General features: G+C 40.8%; 1 protein-coding gene across 2 annotated transcripts in view; it reads left to right on the forward strand.

The window, feature by feature from the left end:
- The window catches only part of myo1b (myosin IB), a 66534-nt gene that overhangs the window by 12775 nt on the left and 31951 nt on the right, over positions 1 to 21808 (forward strand). For both annotated transcript variants that reach the window (XM_069662794.1, XM_069662795.1), the window contains exons 3-5: positions 1113 to 1228; positions 18400 to 18494; positions 21308 to 21412. In XM_069662794.1, coding sequence (XP_069518895.1) covers positions 1113 to 1228; positions 18400 to 18494; positions 21308 to 21412 — 316 coding nt within the window. The remainder of the gene's footprint in view (positions 1 to 1112; positions 1229 to 18399; positions 18495 to 21307; positions 21413 to 21808) is intronic.

The following is a 21808-nucleotide window of genomic DNA, read 5'->3' on the forward strand; positions in this document are numbered from 1 at the left end:
GAAGTAGCACATGGTTATATTTGGAAGTTTTACTCTTGTCCTCGCTCCGACTCCAACAAAAAAAAAGCTCCAAATTTAAAAGAAGGCACATATGCATGTGGTTGTTTATAGAAATTTTGTTTGTTTTGAATTTGGTGCAGAAATGCTTAAGAGCTTTAGTTTATAGCTGTTTCTTGGCTCCAGTAATGAGCCCTTTTTGCACCAATTTTCTGATTTGATCTGTCAGAAGATTCATAAAATAGTCCCTTGCAAGTGTGTTTTGCTGTTTCTATGGTGTTTTGATTCTGCCTTTGGTCAAAAGAGCTCCTCATTTACACGTGATAGCTGTTTACATTGCACACACTCTTTCCCTTTGTACCCTGTCCTCGACACTTGAAAAGGCCTCATTTTGCCTGTGGTGGGCTATTGAACGAGAGGCTGTGGGAGGTTGTGGTGTTGCCACAGGGAAGGCCATGCTCCACTCTTGTCAGAGTGGGTTATGCAACAGCCATTACCATGGAAAGCAAAGAAAATGTTTCAGGTTGATGTTTGAAAGTGCTATCTGGGCTTTGTTTGGAGCGTAGGAGGATGGTGATGAAGATGATGGCTGGTTACATTCGCTTTCAGAAATATCTGACAAGTGTTATCTGTTGAACAGGACCTGTGCGGATGTTACATAAAGGTGTTCTTTTATGTGGAAATGTGAGACACTAAAATCGTTATGTTATGCCAATTTTTGATAACAACCCACAGCTGACATGTGATATCTTGCATCTTAATAACATTATATAAATTATTAGATCCTGTGAAAAGCCCTTTACCTTGGTTGACATTTACTAAAGCCCTACTCTAGTACTTTGACCTCTCTGCTGTCTAGTTTACTCCCCATCACTCAGATTCCATAAAACTTTCCTCAGTTTCACTTCAGGCACTGCATGCCTCAACAATGAGCTCTGAAAACCCAGCTGGGAAAAGCTGACAGAGGCAAAATTCCTCCCAACGAGACATAACAATTAACACCCAAATGGACAGAGAGGTGGAAAGTTGTTGAAAGCAGTGCTCTTGTCATTCTGTGTAAACAGAGAAAATGCCGTTCAACGCTAACTGTGTCCTTTTTCTTCTCCTGTCCCCAGACATACATTGGCAGTGTGGTGATCTCCATGAACCCCTACAGGTCCCTGCCCATCTACACGCCAGACAAAGTGGAGGAGTATCGCAACAGGAACTTCTATGAGCTTAGTCCACACATGTGAGTCCACCCCCCAGGTCTCCAAAACCATCCTGTGTTTATGTAAATTGTCTCAACTTAAAAACTAACAAAGAACAGATGAGGACTGCGCTTCACAAGAGGCTTTTGTAGAGATGTTTTTTGCAGATACCGAGCATCCCTCTAATATCAGCAAGAATAAACAAATGCACATATGCACAAACACATATTTTTAACATTTAACAGTCTTGTTTTTACAGATTTTAAACAATCTCAACTTTAAATGTATAGAATATAGTTTAAGGATGTGTGGTGGGAAAACACAGATCGCAGTAATTTACGTCCTCAACAATTATTCTGAAAAATAATGCTGTATTTTTAAGAAGAAGAAACAGATCATTTGAAGGGAGGGCTAATGCATTGTAGTATCAGATTGACTACCAGTTACCGCATTTTAGGTGGTTTCGGAAGCATTTCCGATACTGCCGTTCGTATTGAAACAACATTTTTTAAAGGATAAATGTTGTGAGCAGTAACTGTAATTTGCCTGTCTGAACGTGCGGTGTATTGCAAACCTCTGTAAGGATTATGACTTCGGAACCAGTCACTAATGAGGAGGGGCAGAGGGCCGAGATCAGAGGGACACTAACCCTTGTCTGGAGAGCCAGTCTGGGGCTTCTGCTAGCCATTCAGCACTGTGGCATGCCATCTGTCCACTGGCAACATTAAGTCAACATTTCTGTGTGGCTGCCAAGATAAAAACAAAGCCCAGCACTCGTCAATTAGCCTGCTGTGTCCCTAGGCTGCAGAAAAACTCGACTGAGAGAGCGAGAGTGCCCTTGTCCCTGAGCAGACATACTCCCTGCAGACAAAAGCAGGCTCCTTGGCTTTACTTTACAGCCAGCTGTACAGAACTGACATGACACAGTTTCAGGCTGTTTTGCCCTTTGTTTTTCTCTCTTCTGTTTTTCTGTGCCTGACTCTCCCCTTTTTCCTTTTGTATACTGGTAGGGACTACCACTGTGTACAAGGAAGCTTTCTCATGGGCAGCAGCTCAGTGCATTGTTTTCCAGATTACGGAGGTGTCCTGATTTACCTGTTGAAACATGATAACTTTAATCTCAGACAACAAACCCCCCTTCAGAATACAATGCTTTCATTGCTATGTGCTCTAGTCGGCTTACAGTTGGGACAGGGACATGCGCTGCCTGTGCTGGACAGGAGGGCAGCTGGCTATATTACATTAAACAAGGATTTTACATGGGAACTGGATGAAAAATGTTTTTCAAATGTTTTATCATAATTTTATTTCTTACTAGGAAAAACTTACTAGAGTCCCTTAAACCAATGTTATATGGATGCCAAACGTTCCCACGTCTCCCCCAACCAATGTCTTGAATTGCCCCATTTGAGTGATACTGTCGATATTGTATTTCAAACCTTGTGTGAATTGTCATTATGGACCCAGTACTATTTACAGGCCTTAAATTCCAACAATAGCCAAACATGTATGGTGCCTGAAGGATTAACTAGGGATGATTAATATTGAAGCCTATAAATAACATTGCTGTTTGTCAGTGGACAAGCATTTTCAGAAAAGGTTTCTGATCTTCAGCTGCATTACCACAAGGTAATTAAGATAGTTACCAAAGGCTAAAGGCTAAACAGCATACCATTTTTCAAATGCTTTGCAAGATGAATTCCATAACATACTGAAATGAACTGAAACCAGCTGTTGCCACAAAAAGGCAGCAATGTAAATTATGCAAGATTAGTTAGAACTAAACATGCAAAAGCACTAGTATGGTCCCTAAAGCTGCTTAAGCTGCTAACTTAAAGCTCTTGACTTATGAATGACACATGAAGCCTATTTATGTTGCCTGATGTTTAAAGAAAAAAAAGGCTTTGTGTTATTTAAATAAGACTATATAAGGTAACTTTTCTGGTGTTTGCCTGAGCTGTTTTAGCTGATCTGACTGAAACTTTAAAGAAACGAAGACACAAACATACAGAAAAATCAGCCCCAAGAAAAGAAGCCTTCTATGTTCTTTTCTGTCCCTCTGCATCTCAAATGATGGTTGACTTGGTTACGTGAGCAAAACTGAATTCTTTCTCTTGACTGAAATGAATATCCTCTCAATTTGTGAAAAATCATCTTACCGTTAGTCTTTAGGTAAAGAAGATTAAGCCCTGTTTAATAGGACAGGCTTGTAAAAGACCTGAAATGCCAGTCAAAGGCAGATTGTTTCAACATGCAACATAAATTGATCTTAATCCTCTGGTCAGACCATCTGGACCAAGCTTTTTGGCTTTGCATTGATCAAGTCAAACCTGTAGCCCTGTCAATGCTCAGCGCAGTTATTCTAAACTACCTCTCAAAAAAAAAAAAAGAATTCTATTATTATCCTAGTTGCTACCCTTCCTATACTTTCTGTCTGGAACATATAACAAAGTGAAAAGAAGGTAGAGTGCATGAAATGTCTTAACTCTGTAGTCCTATATTCTCTGTGACCTGTTTAGCATTTTTTAGCGCAATAATTAGCTAGGTGAAACAGCTAGTCTGTCAAAGGAAAAACATGTTTCTTGGTTCTAAAAATGTTGATATCTTGTATCTTGTCAACTTTCAAATGTGTCATAAATACATTCAAGAGTCAGCTTGGTACAAGACCTATATGCTAGCATGCTGCATCCACAGGCTAACTGCTCCTTTTAAATACAATGATTATTTAATTCCTACACAAGGTCAATTCATACAGTAAATCTTAATGGGGCATTTTTGGATATGTAAACAAGCTAGGCTACTATTGTCAAAATTTTCGATACACTCACATTAAGCTAACGCTAAAACACGTCATGAAGTTACCTCTGCATTGAGCACTCTGACAAGAAGTTGCTATTGACCATCTCATCTAACTCCTGTTAAGAAAGAAATAAGCTTGTTTCCTAAAATGCATAAAATTATTTTTGTATTCCTTATGTTGTCTAACCGGCTTTGGCTTTCCCAAGTATAAACGTTTAATATCATTTGGTGTCATCGAAGACAGAATATGGCTTTTGACTATTCTTATACTTTAAAATATACCAACAAAGAAGCAGCTGCATAGTTTGGATTTGAAAACAACATTTGGATGTTGAAATTTGAATATATTTGACTTGACTGGTATTCAAATCATAGCAGCGAGTATGCATCACTATAGATGATTTATGACTTCATGCCTTAAACACAAAGCTTTTCCTAGAGCTATCAGACCTCTCACTTCTCATCCCATTAACAAAGAAAAGCCTGACTTTCAAGGCCAGAGAAACTCCTGAGAACTCCTGAATCCATTAACAAGACGATGCACCACAATTGTGTAAATCACTTTTACAGTGAGAATCAGACTCGCTTTGAGTTTGGTCATACATTTTCTTCAATTTGGCTTTAACTCCTCGTCATAGTCTCTAGCTTTTCATATACTTGTTGTAAAACTGGTTTTACTTAAACTACTTAGGATTTAAATGTAGCAGTCTTGACTTAACAATTATGAAAACTTGGTCCACATGGTGGGTATGTTTTTATGTAACAAAGGATCTGATTTAAGCAATGTTTTTTTGTTAGTTACTGTCACAGTATGTCTGAGAGCAAATTAATTTGAGCAGGAAAGGTGTATGTTTGTCATTACCCTGATGTTTGTGGGGCTGAACTTCAACTTGCTGACAGGGTTACTGCAGTACCTGAAGGGGATCAGTGTTGGGCTTTAATCAAGGTAACAACAGGGGGTCCCAGGAATCTTCCTCTTCCTGTCTTTGATCCTCATCAGAGACATGAGCAGTATAAAATCAGCAGCTCTGAACAGGTTGCATAAGTCAAAGTAGGTCCATAAAGTGTTTGCAAAAGCCGCTAAAGATGCAGGGCTGCGTGTCAAGCCCCATGGACTGACTGCATGAAAAAACTCTATCATGTTTAAAACATGCATTAGTTGTTTCATTGTTTTGTCCTGTTGCAAGAAAGTTGGTGACTGTTTGATGGACAAGATAAGTGTTAAGATAACTTTCTACAACAAAGAGTACATTTTGTCATATCGTAGTTAATAATCTCCCCGTCTAATGAAAGGCTCTCAGAAGCTTATCATGTCATTACTCCTAATCTCAGTATTGGTTAATCCTTTTGCCTTTTTTTAGGAAGAAACTACTGGCTTCATTGAATTTCTCACCTCACTGCTACTGCAGAGCTATTTTAGAGAACAAATAACAACCACCAGATAACTGCCTAACCCTTAAACCCCCTTGAAAACCGGCACAAACCCACACACACACTGCAAATAACACCACTGTGTCGATAAGCAGCATCCACTTTTAGGATTTTTTTAGAACATTGTCAGGGACAACATCATGTCCGAATGTCACAAATGTGTGTTCTTTGACTTCCTGGCACAAAAATGTCTTAATGTGACTGGTCCCAGTGTAACAACATATCAGCTTTTGGGTTTCCTCCTCTCTGTCATTACACCTATAACACAGTCTGTGTATTAATGTCCAGTGGGTGGTGTTGTGGGAATTGTCTAAGCATCCTGGATAGTCTGTTTGGACCAGATGAAAGATTAATGCAGCTTAAGGTTATTGAATAAATCCAGAAATAGGTCCATGAGCAGGATTGGTTTAGTAAAATGTGTTGCATTTGATTTATGCTCTTACGTCATCATTAGCTTGGCATTTGTGTGCCTGCATCTCCTAGGATATCTAAAATGCCTTGTGTTTGTGTAGCAATGCTTTTGTGTCCTTTGAAATGATGATGAGTTAGGACCATTGAGTGTGCGCAGGTGCTCGTCTGCTTCACACCTGCTCTTGCACTCCCCCTGACAAAGAGAGGTGTGTTTGTGTGCGTGTGTGTGAGTGTACAATTAGCTGGAGAAAAGAAGTGCAGCTGGTCCCACATCTCTAAAGTTGTTAGTAGACTAATTGCCTGTTAAGTTCCATTTTAATTAGAGTTACTGTAAACTGTGGCTTGGCCAGAGACCAGTAAAGAACACACTGATCAATTAAGAAAAAGTCAGACAGCAGATGTTTCCAAGCAGTTGTCAAGTGAAGTGTACCAAGACTTTGTCCCAATATACACAGTGTGATTGAGCTACAATTAACTGAATTGATGCAGATTTGTCTTGCAGACAGCAAAGAGTGCATCAATGACAGTACCAGCTCTAGGTCAAAAACCCATTAAAACAAAAGGTGTATATCGGTAGGCAACAATATCTTTGTTTCTGGAGATGCTGACAGATGTTATGTCAGAAAAATGCACCATGAAGTCCAATTTTTCATTTCATTTTCATTTTTCATATTGGTCTCCATTTGTAATTTTCCTAATTGTCCAAAAAACCTGAATGTAAACCCAACTGGAGAATTGATTCATGTTTCCAGAGACACACAGCCACATTCATTTTTTTCCCCGACAAAGGGCCACTCGTGTCCATCATTTCCTCTGCTGGCCAATTTAGCAAACTGCTCTCTGCCCAGATGAGGGTCCTCATAATTAACTGGCAGGTGTTTTTCACCCCACTACACACAGTGGAAGCATTAGAGATGAACTAATCAGTGGCCTTTCTCCTGCAGCAGCATTACAGATGGCCCGGAGTCATCTTTTGTGTGTCCCTTGCCACCCAAGCCAGACACAGATTGAGAGTTGAGTGTGTGAGTGTGTGTGTATCTGTGTGTGTATCTGTGTGTATCTCTGTGTGTGTGGACGGGCAGCTAACCCCATGTCTCAAGGGCGGGATCGTATTTCCCCAATGTTTAATGAGGTATTGAGACCCCCGACGCTCTCAGCACTCAATACCTAGTGCCATTAGAGCATTGGTTACAGCGGGGCATCACGACTGGCTAATGGAGCAAAGAGGCCCCGTGCAAAGCACATGTCAGGCTTTTCAGCTGTCTTGCACGTGGTTATGACAGCTTGACTGTGAAATCAGCTTTGTTAGACACTTTTGACATCGAGGAATATTACCTCCCTGTGCGTGATTTATTCATTCTTTTTTTATTGTTTAGTTGTGTGTATCCCTGAAATTGCTCATCATACATTACTTTTGATGATACGAAAATCACATGGGATGGGAGTCTTTTACCTACCTTGATAAAGATTCTTTCTCTTGCCTTCGCACGACCACTGTATAACTTCAGTGGTCGTGGTCAATTTCAGGTATAATAAGTAGGATTTCCCCCCCCCCCCAAAAAAAGGTGTCTTAAACCAAATAGGTCAAGCTTACCGGCAGTTAATATGCTAGCACAATGGTAACCGGCGATAAGCATGCTAGCGCAAAGGTAACTGTGATGCTGCCGATGTTAGCTCGGCGGGGTGGGTGTGTACTCACACGAGAGAGTGAGAGTGAGCTTCTGGTGACGAAGAGCCCAGGAGGAGGGGCCCAGTTTGAATGTGTTCAAAACAAAATGCAAGGAAAAATCCTACTTATTATACCTTTTTAAAGCTCTACGATATCTCTAGAATGTCAGGTTTAATACTAAGACATAGAACACAAAATTAAGAAACAGCAGCGTACAAGCATCCTTGGCGAATAACACGAGGGGCTAATTCTATTAAATCACTCACTGCTGTAGCTGCAGATTCCAGGGAGAGGTCTGTGACCTCCATGTCAAAAGCACTGAAGAAGACCAGAGATCACACGTGGGAGGAAGCTAATTGTACTAAGTGCCTGCCTGACCAGCATCACCCCAGAAGCATTCCCTCTGTGCAATCTCATCCTACATAATTTGTACATTATGACTGTATGGTGCTTCTCAACATGTTATTGGATTTCTCTGGACCTTTTGCATGGAGCAGTACATGTGATCGGATTTTGCAGTAGTTCTGTATTTAGCTTACCAGTGCAAGAGGACCCGTGCATGAACAAGCAGCAGTTCTACAATTTGGCACTGTAGCTTGTTAAACTGGCATCGGTCCTGGCAACTTAAAAGTGCTGCCAAGTTTGTGAGAGCTAATTGATAAGGCTATTGTGCAACACAAAACACGTAATTACCCATTAGTGTTAGGTTTCATTTCACATCTGAACCATAGGCGTAAGAATTGGTGTTATTTTCAATGCAGGACATTAGACTGAGATAAAAGTCAGGCAGGATGGACTTTGGAATCATTCACAGCATCATCACACTTGTTTGCCTTTCCTATGTTGTCAGTTGCGACACAGGCAGTAAGTACATTTTCTATGCAATAAGTCTGTGAAATGGTAAACATCTTTTTTTGGATGTTCTCTCCTCTTTTTTCACCAATTACAGCAGCAGTTATTTGGTAACCAGCTTATGCGTACACTGTTTTGGTATTACATAAACAATAATTTTCGAGGAGTCCTGCATGAGTTTCAGCACAGAACCTGTACGTAGGTAGATGTAAGTGGGCACTTGTTTAAATGGCATTTTGACTCAGGTGGGCAGCGTGAGTCCTCTCCAGCATGTGTGTTGGCGTAATGGTGAGCTCGCTGAACCTAGAGGGAGATGATTGGGAAAGTGTGCGTGTGTGTGTGTTCCTTTTTCCACCCACCTCTTCAACTCAAGAATAAAATGCAAATGCAGTACACTGGATAATACAACCATTTATAATCAATGGCTACATTTGTTCACAGCTTTCTCAAACCTACTCAGTCTATTAGATACACACTTAAACACACAGTAATGGTCCCCTGCACTCTACCTTCCCTAGAGCTTATAGATGGCAAGCAGGTCGAATCAGAAAATCTACTTAAACTGACACTTCAAGTGACTTATGAATGTCATTTCTTTTTCCAATATGTTAATCAAAACTCTCTGTTGGCGCTTAAGAAAGTTGTCTCTTACCACAAACAATAACCAAAATGCCCCTGGTTTGTGTTTGGCCCGGGACTTTTGTTGTCTTATCTTGTCTTCCCTTCTTTCCTGTGACTACTTTCAAGCTCTGACAAACTGCCATAACGTGAAATATTTTTTAGTGCTGTATTTTTTATTTTTTTATTTTTTATTTCTGCTTTACTGGTTGAATTTCTCACACTGTGTGAGCCAGCTTCTGTTTTGTAACACACAGTGCGTGAGAGTAAGTATATCGTGACAACCATTAATTGAGGAGATTATGACTTCTTCTGTTTTAAAGATAATTCATCTACCTGCTGATAGTTTAACACAACACTGATTAAACATTAACCTTGCTGTTATTTATTGCTTCTGTGAGCCGTAGATTTCATTTCATTTCATTGATTCTCTTTTGTCTCTGACTGTCAAAACCCAGGGTAAACTTTCTCTATTCATAGTCAGAACAATCTGTATTGAACTCTATCTGTGTACACAGCTTGCATAACATCATGCGAGAGGTGTACCAGTACAGAGGCACATATAAGACATGACTATTGTCCCAATACTGAACCTTTACATCTTTGACAACAATACGTTATATTTTAGTTTTATTTTTTGTGGCAATCTAGAGTTGCATGCACTTCCATTAATTTGTTGGCGATAAAGGTAAGCATGTAAATACATTCTGGGGATCGAAATGCAACCAAATCCTCTTTTTTGGCTTCAAGTGTATTTTAAGTTACATGTGATGTAGGACATGCATTTGCATATTTGCATAGTTTGCAGCACAGTTGAAGCTGTAAAATGTAGAAGCTGACGGAGGACTGCCGTTTCTGCTGTTTTGATCGTAAAGAGCTGTTTTCAATAGGTCCAGTGTACAGTGATGTTAGGACCGCATGTGATTGGTCACATAAAATCAAACAAGCTGTCAAACAGATTTGGAAGCAGTTTGTGTGATCACTGGTCAGCTGGATACAGAAAATGTGGCTGAGACATCTTAAAGGGCCTGAGTTAGAGGGTCAGACAGGCATTACACAGAAACTGTAGATGCTAATAGAAACTTAATCTGCCAAACACATCTTGGCAGTGTTTAGCTTTCATCAGCTAATGTCATTGCCTGTTTACATGGGAATTTGGGCTTGGACAATTATTATTCTAACTGATTATATTAGGGTAAAATTAGCAAGAGTCAAACCACATAAAACTTAATATAATGTATTCAGTATTGATCCTCGACATTCCAAAATGAATTCACAATAATATCTTTGTCTTAGATCTCTGTCCCTAGCTGTTTGCGCTTCACTCTTTTCTCTTCCAGCTGAACGTAGCGTTTGCTGATCCTTGTACTGACAGTCATGTGATTCAGACATGGAGATGAGCTCTTTTCCTCCAGGCAAAATACATTTAGAAGCTTTCCTTGTTTTTCTTCAACTGCTTTGATTAACTAATGCAAGTGACCTTAAAGGGCGCAGTGCGGCTGTCATTGCTAGTTTCAGAGCGGCACAGTTGTTGTTTTCACACCCATCATCCATGTTGTGTAAGCAGAAAATATACTGGTGCCCATCTGTGTGCCTGCTGTGTTGGTTCCGCTATTGACCAACAAAACCTCAGTCAAAAGTCAGCGAGGCAGTATTTTCCTGCTACTTAAAGAGTGAATTATTAGGATGGTAAGATGTGTCTATGTAGAGGGTTCACAACTGCTACTACACACTGCTTGTTACACACTTATGATGTCATTGCACTGCTTTTCACATTGACAGGCCAGGCTCGCCACTACCTCCTCACACGCATGCTCCATTTCAGGGAGCTTTGGTGGATTCCTGTTTTCTTAGTAGGAAACTTCCTCAATCCATGTTTTATAACAATGCAAATTTTTAAAGGGAATAGGAGACGACACGCAATTTGAGAAACACAATATGATTAATTAAGAGACAACCTCTGACCTTTTGTACCTTTCTTTCTGTTTGACAAAGAAAAGTTGACTTGCACACACCCAAAATTGATTTTGTAAATAGTGACTGATCACTGTCATCTCCTGACTGCATGCTCGTTTTCACTAAAGGCTGATCTTTAAGTTTTGTTCATTTCTTTCTTAGAGCTGATCTTTACTTCAACCAAGGCAGCAAACCTCTGCTATAAAGTGATGCCTGACTTCTTGTGTGATGTCAGCGCTTTGGTATGCTGTTATATGAACCCAAATTGGCAAAAGCTTACAGTTACAGTGTGCTTACGAGAGTTGCATGCGGCATAAAAGTTAAAAGTTGGCTATGCACCGTGCAACAAATCAGGTTTATTTAACCAGATAAGCAGCGTTAAATGAACCAAGACGAAGGGAAGAAACTCATTCCTCTCCAGCCTTTCAACTGTAATATTGCATTATGAACACATTGTTTTGGCTCTAGTAAAAGAACTCCCTAACAACTTTATTCCCTTCCACAAAACTTCTCGGCCTGTGGCCTCCTCATTTCCTGGTGTGGAGCAGGATCGGGTGTCAACCACCACTTTTGTGCAGATGTGGGACCGACATTACACTGTGGGTCAGACCCACAATGACTGTGTGTTGTCTGAATGGGCTCAGCGGCTCACATGGTCACCCCTGAGGCCTTTGCCTCTTTGAAGACATGCCAAGCGATCTTGTCTTAAATTGAGTGTAACAGTTTATTTCTGTGCAGCTTTTGTAAGTGTGCGAGGGCAGTTTTGATGCTTGTGGAGCGCTTTTTTTTTTCTAATTTTAGAAAACAAGTCAAAAATGTGTGTCAAAAAGAAAACGACCTCAGTGTAAAGGGCAGGTTTGGGGCCTCAGAGAGCCTTAAGTGACCAGAAACACTGCCACAGTGGATGGTTTGGGGAACAGGATGAAGAGAGGAAGTCCTTAAATCTGACAGAGCTGGAGCTTTCTGGCCTATAAAAAGACATGTTACTCCTCTCTTTCCATCAGCCTGTCTGTGACTGTGCACGTGGCTATGTATTTTTTTCCTCTAAAGCGTGGGTTTCTATGTCTTCCAGCCAAAGGCTCAAGGCAGTCGTCATCCAGCATTCTGTCATTTATCTTATGACTCAGACAGTTTGTTCAACTCTTCTAATACCTGATTATCAGGAGTCATTTGAATATTCTTTTTATATGCAGCATGCTGATTAACACAAACCGGCTGTAAGAAGCTCAGAAGAGTCTTTGTTTGAGTGTTGCTTTGAGGATGTTTTGCTACCTTACTCAGCAGGCTTATTTCCTGCAATTCCAAAGATCAGACAAACAACCTGAGTCTGTGTTTTCCCCTGCTGTGGAACACCAAATTGCTGTGCAGTAAAGTAAATTAGAGCCCTGGACCCCCTGGAAGTTTGATGTATGGGTGGGGGAGTATCAATGAGTAATTAAACAGAGGTCTCCGACAGTATAGTCTGTACTACATAAATTAGAGATGTGTGGCAGCTGTACTTCACACTGAGCTTTTAATTTAGTTCAGTTACAGAGTTGGAGGTATTCTTTATTGGGTCTTGTAAGGTGTACATTGGAAGTGTTCTTATGAGACTGTTATCATGATCCTGTGTCAGATTTTTTTCTGGATTTTTCCCCTGTGTGCTGATCTTCTCCTTAGCAACTGTTTTTGGTTAGCACGTTGTCATAGTTAGTACACAGATGGGCCACATCTGTCAGAACTACGACCTTTTGTCTGTGTGTATGTGTGTATCTGTTCCCTGCCGTCTACACCGGCAGGGTCGCTAACAAACACTGTATGCAGGCTTCTGTGGTGTGTGTGTGTGTTTGGTTTTTGCAACAGCCGCCCACTCCTCCACCTGTCTGTAACGCATCAGGAAAGAGTTGCTTCCTTGGCTGCTCCATCAGAGCCGGCGGATTTCCTGTGGCCTCTGGAAGAGCCAGATCACACTGAGATCACAGGCTACTGTGCCATTTCAACCCCCCACATTCATCCAAACAAGTAATCGAAACTTAGCCGGATTTAGCATCAAAGTAGCACGCTGACCAAAGTTCCACTATTTAAAAAAAGAGTGTATAGAAATATGCTGCATGTCTGTATCAAGACATAACTTCTGAGGATCCTGTCATCTCCCAGTAGCTGGGTGGGCAGCTCTCCAGCCCATACATTACAGCTTCATTAGCATCTACAAATCACAACTTTAAAGTGTGCTGAATCTGCCCTCTAAGCACTCCACCCTTTTAAGATTCAGGTCACACACTGCAGGCCCATCATCTCCTCCTGTGCCCCAGTTACCAGAGGTTGGTAGTAAAAAGAACTGACTAGACTATTTTCTACTGCTTACCTCATGCCAGTGTGGCTTTGTGTTCACCGCTGCCACGTGCAAGGCCAAATTACAGCCTGCAGGCAGATGTGAAGGGGAGGTGCCAAGCAGCACTTATGGTCCAAGACCTTATCCCAGCCTAATCCCCACACACCCAGCTCCACACGCTGATCAGGGAGGCCTTTGGGATTTCGGTGCCTCACTCGCAGCTTCCTCCCTCCTTTGATGGTGACCTTGGTGCTTCATCATCGTTTTTACTTCCACGTTTGTGAAGTACAGTTGCTGTTCATACCGCTTTGATGTTCCTAATGATAGCACTATGCTGTAGCCACAGGGGTACACTTACTTTCTAATTCTGCCTTGTTTTTCTTGCTTATGTATGTGGGAATAAAAATACAGATTTGATTCTTGAAAGAAGTAAGTTGTGGCTTGGATTTTTCTTTGATACAAACATGTGAATCATCTGCGCTTGCACAAATTTGGGTGTGCCCCCTCGCTTCTGCTGACTTCTATTCATATTCTGATGTGATGGCCATTCATATTCATATGACTAGCTGTGTGTGGATGTGTCTGGCAAGGGACCTCCCTCCCCTATTTTGCACACCCGTCACCCCTCTTCTGGTACACCCCCATACAACCCACCCACTCACCCACCCGCTGGCCTCCTCTGGGGGCGAGATAATTGTGTGATGGTTTGCTCATTGCGGGGATCAGGTCAGGCAACAGCACTGTTTTCACAAAGCAGACATCTGCTGTGCTACGCTGCACTTTTCAGCAGTGACGTAATGTCCTGTGGCAAGCCTCATCCATACAAACATGGTAAACAGGGGAGGGGAGGGGTTGGGCTGTGTTTAGAGATTGTGGGGTGGGATTTCTGAGAGGCTGGCATTTAGTTGTAGAGAAAATATTGTTTGATGTAATGGAGGGCACCAAAAGTTTAACTTTTAGATTTTCCTGTAAAGTTTTTAACAGTTAATTTTACATTTCTCTTAACTTATTTTTGGTTAATATTGATCAGTAGAATATTGTGAAAACAAGACAGGCTGTATGATTTGAATTCATTACAGATATAAATAACTACCCAGATACATACCTTAATATGGCATATTATGGCCATTGTAGATTTAAATAAACGGATTTACAGGGCCCAAGGAGGGGGATCATATTGCTAGATTGCATTGCCACAAATGGTGGTATTGCCATTAGTTTTATGACGTTTGCGAATCCGATTCTTTTGTGCGAACGACGGGAACCGAGTAGTAGGTGAGAGCCGTTCTTTTTATAGTTATGCCCAAATTTCACTGCCTGCCCTAGATCCACTCCCCTTTATGCTGAATTACCAAGGGCAGCTTTTTTCAACTGCAACTCTGCTACACTAGGTCACGTGCAGCGGAATCATGTCACCACAACATAGTGCGGACGGTGAGCAACATTATAACCCTCCGCCAAGTTTGTTGTTTTTTTGTTCACATCTCTTTAGTCATACAGAGTTGTATTATTATTATTATTACTGGCAAATCAATGACGTTGGTTAATTGTTCCTACATTATTCTGCTGTTTCCTTTTCAATTTAAAAGGGGCGGAATTTTAAATATGCGTGTGTGTATCTTATGGCTCCGTTCCGGATCCAGCTCCTTTCAAAGAGATGTAATTCTCAATACTACTTGCCGTTTATCATGCCTTCAGTGGATAAACTAACCAAATTATACTCTGCAATGGATTATTGCAATAGAAATACTTGTGATTTTAGCCTTACAGTCTAAGGTTTCATGCCGATTACTAATAAATTGTAGGCACCCGAACTCATGGGCACCGTGACGGCTGCATTTCCAAAACACTGGTACAATGAAATTAGACTGAAGTATGCTACAGTAGCATGGGGAAAAAAGCAACATAGGACACAGCATTTGATAAGTTAATATTTTTTCAGACAAATGAAACAAAAATTAACTAGCTAGCTGTGCTATTTCCTAACTAATGTCCAGTGGATTTTTTGTGATAGGAAATGGGGAAACAGAATTTCTAAAGGACATTAAGTTAACAGTGTGAGTAAGTGTGAGATATGTGTAGTTGTGTTTGTTTTTACAAACTACCCACCCAAAAAAACACAAACAGCCAGCGGGAGTGCTGAGTAGATTGTAAGCTCTCGTATCTCTCTATAATCAGCAGGCCAGCCAGCTCCAGTGGTCAACTGTGGTTCTGCAACTAGGATAATATCTGAGCACCAGAAAGACATTTCCAATAGACCTGCATTGTAATAGGCATTTCTGAAACCGTTGACAACTTAACATGATGTTTCAAGTTGCAAACAAGGTCAACATTAGCCTACTATTTGTTAAATACATTTTTAAACAAATGTTTTTCACTCACAAAAGTTTTCCATAATGAGATTTAAAAGTAAATTCCATAGGTGAAGCAAGGGAGAGAAATTATATGAATGGGTGCCATCTAGTGTGGTTCTTTAACCACAAGTCTATTGCAAAGCATATACCAGCTTGACTCAGAGGAACTTTTATGATAAAACTCATTGCACTGCATTACCTATTTTACTGAGGGTTTGTTGGTGTACGGCCAGTACTTGGGACTGACGAGGGAGAGGACAGGTCGGGGGGCTACATGGGCCCTGGTTCAAAACGATGTGTGATGGTGCAGAACCCTAAGCTCCATTAGCTTGCCTGGGATTTAACTGTGCATTGTGGCCTGGAATGCATTCATCTGGCTGTGCATCTCTGGCCCCCCTTCGTCATGGCTTCTTACTAGCAATCAGCTACTTTTCAAATTAGGGGTCACTGATAGTTCAGTGTGTGATTAAATGCTTCAGGTTCTGTTCCTCATCACAGCAAATTGACAGATTATTTCATTGCTGTAACCATATTAGATTTAATGATTTTAAAAGTTTCACCCCTCCCATTTCGGCATGTTTTTGTAGAGTTTCACGAGATAAAACACAAATCGCCAAATGTTGCTGCATATAGTCTCAAATTCAGTCTGAATGTCTCCCTTGGAAATCAATTAAAAATCTCTCTAACAAGTTTTTTACCCTGCTGGTTGGTGCCATACTACATTTTGAAGTCCAGTTTGCCTGATGCTGACAGCATTGCCTCTGCAGGTTAATGTAACCTCAGCGTTCGACATCCCATTTTAGACCCAGCGTAAGAGCCCATTGGCAGTGCAGTATGAAAATACCTGTCAGCATCTGTGAATGTCAGACATTCCTTTCTGCATTGAAGTCTAGTACACTCGGTGCATATAAATACTTGATTAATGATATTACTCAGACTTGAGAGGCTTGAAGTGCCCCAGCCCTCCAGGCCAGGACCAAATTAGACACTGGGGAGGGACTATTTGGTTGCATTCCTCCAAAATTACCTCAAGCTATATTTACCCTGATGTGAAACATTAGACTTAAAAATGTTCATCTTAGTTTGATATTTAAAACCTCCTCGATGGTTTTACAACCTAAACTTAAGCCAAGTGTAAAGCTGGTAGGGCTTCATTGTCTTGCTCTAGGGCATTTCTGCAGGGCAAATATTTTCTTAAAGAGCTTGCAACCAAATTTTCTGACTGATGATCCCTTTAGTGACATGACGCATTTAGTCCTGTTTCTCTCATGTGATGCTCAACAATGACTGACAGACGCCTCTTAAGCCTGACCAGGCTCATCATGGAGTTCTTAGATGATACAGTCTTCCAAAACAACCTTACCTTGTCTCAAACTAACTCATCATACTCCTCAACAGCAACAACTTTTTAGAGTGTGTCATAAGGCACAATCACAGCTATTACCAGATGTGGCTTTGGAAAGAATTCCTGAGTAATAAGTACCAAAGTATGGGGGGATGGGAGACAAAGAAAGCTAATTTGCAGTCTCGTGTCCTACTGGAGGAGAAAGCTGGAACACAGCAGTGTACATGCTTGCCAAATGGAAGCTGTAAAAATGTATTGCTGCAGCCTCACCCTTCAGTGTTTCTTCTTTGTGGGTGTATCACATTACAGAGCCACACAAGATAAAAGTTGTCATTGTGATTTGATCCTAACACTATCCACACCCTTCTCTTAAACCATCATAAGGGATTGTCTTCAAAAAGAGAACAAATAATATATTGTTGTGGAACTTAGCGGGTGTTAGACAATAATCAGTCTCCCTTTCCCATTGTCTTACTATCCTTGAATGTATGACAATAGACTTCATTTTATAATAGGCACTGCTATTTTATTATTCACTAATCCACGGAGAGTAGTTTTCCATTCTTTGTGACTAATTGAGTTATTCAGAGTTATAACAGAAACCTGCCAGGATTTTCCTAGTCGTCTTGTACTCATTAGCCATTGGTCAACCAATCATCTGATATTTATTATGTTGTTATAATAGTTTGAATAAGTAATTTTGGGAAATCGGTTTGAGATTTAGGACAGAGAAAGAATGTTACACTGAACACTGAAGAAACTCAGAAGAGTAATAATGAACTATAAATGTTACAAGCTGTCTCAAAGCAGGCCGCCTGGTAACGACAATGCTAACAACGAAAGAAGTAACATTAATGATTCTGAATGTGTTTGAACAACCAGCATGAGTCTGGACATTTCAATACATTATAATAACATATTTTTGTGCCATCTCTGTGAACTTTACTCTTGCTAGCACTAAAGACAGGCTAGCATGCTAAATAAACCTGCGCTGATAATTGGCGTATAGTTGCGTCTCCATTTTCTGTCCTCGGAAACATCGTCTGGAGACAGCTGGTTTCTTTTGGCTGATCTGGTTCATCACAGCTGCTTACTAGGTTTTGCAGTATGCTCTGCAGTAATAGTAGTTTAGTTAAGAAAAAGGAGAGGAAATGATCAGATTTCCAACTATCCAAGCCAAATCCCTTAATGTTCACCAGTCACTGAAGCTATATTAAGCGGCTGTGGCTGTCCTACAGATGCAACCTCATTTTCAATAAAACCACATGCTATTGATTAGGTGGACTGTCATGTGGCCGGGCATGGCAGCATAACATTTCTCTGAATTTTATTTTCGCCCCACTATGTCCACATCCCAAAATATCCTGTAAAATACTGGGAATAGTTATGTAAACAGTTTATTATGTGAATGGAGAGCATGTAATTGTAATGTGAAGGCTTATGACTTTGTGCTTTTTGTCTTCCAGCTATGCTTTGGCAGATGAGGCATACCGTTCACTGAGGGACCAGGACAAGGACCAGTGCATCCTCATCACAGGGGAGAGTGGGGCTGGGAAAACTGGTGAGTGGCCATAAGTTAACTTCTTCAAGTCATTTATGATCTTAGGTAAAGCATTCTCTGGTCCAGTATCACCCCGCATCACATACAGTTACACCTATTCATTGTATGAATATGATCTTTATATTTCCTAGTATGTAAATATGCCTTAAGGCATAGATATCAGTTGCCTCAAATCATCTGCTCCCAGTATGAACTAGAAAATTCCTTCCTTTCCATTTAATGACATTTTATACTTGCCTTACAATGAATGAACAAAGCATCTTTACAAAGAAGTCAACCAGTAGTCAGCCAATAGTTCCCCGGAGGGTTAAAAAAGTACCAGCAAGGCTTCTCGTCTTCTCAGCTCTTCTTGTTTGTTGTAAAGAACAACAGTTGGTGTAAAGTGTAGTCAAAATGCAGTCAAAGGCTGCTGTAAGATAAGAATTGTTTTGGAAAAAAGTCACAGTCCAGATTTAGATCAGATATGCCTTGTAAAAGGCAGTTTGATGCCAGTTTGTTGAGAACATCATGTTGGAACATGAAATGCAACTCCTTGTTTGCGCCGATATCCACTCGACTCAGTCTAGAAACTTAAAAACTCATGTAAAACTGTGCTTTAAGCACAAATATTAACTTTAGCTTGCTGATGCTTGAGGCAGCTGGTTTCATGTCCCTGCTCCTTTAGTTTTGTTGGTTTTTATTATCGTCTGGCCCTGTTCTGAACCAGTTTCAAATACCTTACAGAAAAAGCCATCAGGAATGGAATTTCCTGGTCTCTGTAAGCAGTGCTGTGTCGCAGGTAAATGTCGTATTGACTTGGCAGAGCACACTGTGGGAAATCAGTCGCAATCCACTAATAAAATATCTTCCTGTACAGTAAAGAATTATAAAACGTGACCTTTGCTCTTACATTGCATGACGGATTGATTCCAGTGTACACATGCGGCATTCCAGCTTTTATTGCAGTTTATTGAATATTTTTTCACGAGTCCTCTGCAAAAGCATTCATAGCGCTGACAACACTATTGCTTAGAATGGTGTTGGTGGCGATATCACTGTCAGCTTCGAACTCAGAATATTTTAATCTACCACACCACTTAATTTGCAGACCTAGGAGTGGGAGTGATTTGCAATCACAGGGTCCATTTGGCTCCAGTCATAACTGGCCATGTGGCTTTAATCAATGAGTGGGCAATGTGAAAAAATGATGTTATATCCCTATAGCTACCACATCTTTATATGGGGATATAAACTGTACTGGAGTTCTGAAAATCATACGGCAAAAACTTGGATGTCTTGCTTGTTCCATTGTAACTTGTCAATAAGACATCAGGGTTTGACCCATGATATGTTGGGTGACAATATGATTATATTGAGCGATGCTGAATGAAGATGTTGTTTCAGAGCGAGGAAGACAAAGAGGAGATGCCAAAATATTTATATTACTTATCCCTATTATGTATGTATGTATTTTCTCCTTTTTACTCTAATTTGAATGAAACATGCAATCCGTCCGTAGTGTACTGCTACACTGATGTCATATATATTGCCTGTATTGGTAATATAACTTACTGTTGCCATGCTGTTAATGGTTTTGAACCATCTGTACATTGATCTGTTGCTGTAGCTTGAATTTCCCTGTTGGCGCTTTGACAGAAAACATCAAGAGCAATAAAATCACACAACAGTTTTAACGAAAGCCACTGTCAACACTTTATTACATTGTCAGTTATAAAAAATACCCCTAGCTTAATAAAACATGTTGAGAACAAGGCCATGGAAGGCACAGTGCGAATGATTTGCTGGCCCTCATTTTGGTCCTTTCAACCTCCTGTGGATATTTAAGACCCCGCTACAAGAAGCTGTTCCGCAAAGTAGAGGAGATAAATTTGGATTTTGATAATCCCATCTGCCACTAGGCTGTTTAGTGAAATAAGGCCATCAAAAATGTGCCCCATAGATAAGGGTCATTGACTTTCATGTCTGGATGGAGCTCTTCTTGTGCTCTCTCTTGATGTGACTTGTATGTAAGCGGGGATCTGTGACGAATGTTATCCTTAGATGCCAGCAGGGCGTACAGGAGACATAACATAGTCCTGTCTCAGACTGAGACTTTATTTTGCTACCCCGAGAGATAAAAATGCGAAGATTAAGCAGTGCACATACCTTCCTCTACCTTTGCAAAATGTATGAGCAAGTCTGAAGCTGTTTGTGTGCCAGACTCATCAGCAGTCAGTACCAACAACTACTGTCAAGCTCTTCTCTATCCCTCCTTGGCACATCACACACACATCAGCAGTTCTGGGTCACTGTCATCTCACTGGACTGTAGAGATGATCCCGTTGCCAGCAGTCATCCTACAAGGCATGTCGCTTGTTTCAGACAGCACACGATGCCTTTTGAGCCTGTGTCCCGATTCTCATCCAGAAAATTATTTTTGGGAACACGCGTCACTCACATCACATTTCAGCTCGAACACGAAAAGTGGATGAACAGGGATCATCTCTGACAATCCAGATAGAGTCACGTTTTATCAGTACACACTTATGGTTCCCAGTGAAATCAGTAATTGAATGATGAGAATATGATGCAATAATGGTCACCATCTAACTAAACAAAGAGGGTCTCCATTATGAGGGCCCCTCCTCTGCTTTGTACCCCAGACTAATGAGTGATCCCCACCCTGCTCTGATGGGTGTCAGGGGGGATGAGGTAGCGGGGAGTTTTTTTGGGAAATGTTGAAAAGCTTTGGGCATGTGGCACTTGGTCTTCAGTCACGTCTCGCATTGACCTTAATATTTATGTGTGTGTCTGTATGTGTGTGTGTGTTCCAGAGGCCAGTAAGCTGGTGATGTCATACGTGGCAGCGGTGTGTGGGAAGGGCCAGGAGGTGAATAAGGTCAAGGAACAGCTGCTGCAGTCCAATCCCGTGCTGGAGGGTGAGTGAGCATCATTCACACTCAGGCTGCGTCTTAATTCAGGGGCCGGATCGTCTGAAGTTCACATCTGGATACGCCAGCGAGACAGCGCTGTCAGCCTGTTAACACATATTCAAAGGATCTGTTGAGAAAAGAAAACCTTCTTTTGCCAAAAATTGGATTTGATTTAATTTGCACTCTCGGGTACTTGTCACCCAGGGTGTATTGGTTAGCTCTTCGTGGATTTTAAGGATAATCTTTGCTATTTTTGCTTTATTTTGAGTTACATATTGACAAGAAAAATACATTTTATGTCCTAATGCAGTTAGTTATCCAACAAAATAAGTCAAACCTCTACACAACATAACTTTTAGATATTGCACAAAGTCACTAATAAACATAAACATGGAAATTGTA

The sequence above is a fragment of the Semicossyphus pulcher genome, unplaced genomic scaffold (genome assembly GCF_022749685.1).
Source record: "Semicossyphus pulcher isolate SPU_LCO1_2020_fin unplaced genomic scaffold, fSemPul1.0.p SCAF_15, whole genome shotgun sequence".
Classification (NCBI taxonomy): domain Eukaryota; kingdom Metazoa; phylum Chordata; class Actinopteri; order Labriformes; family Labridae; genus Semicossyphus; species Semicossyphus pulcher.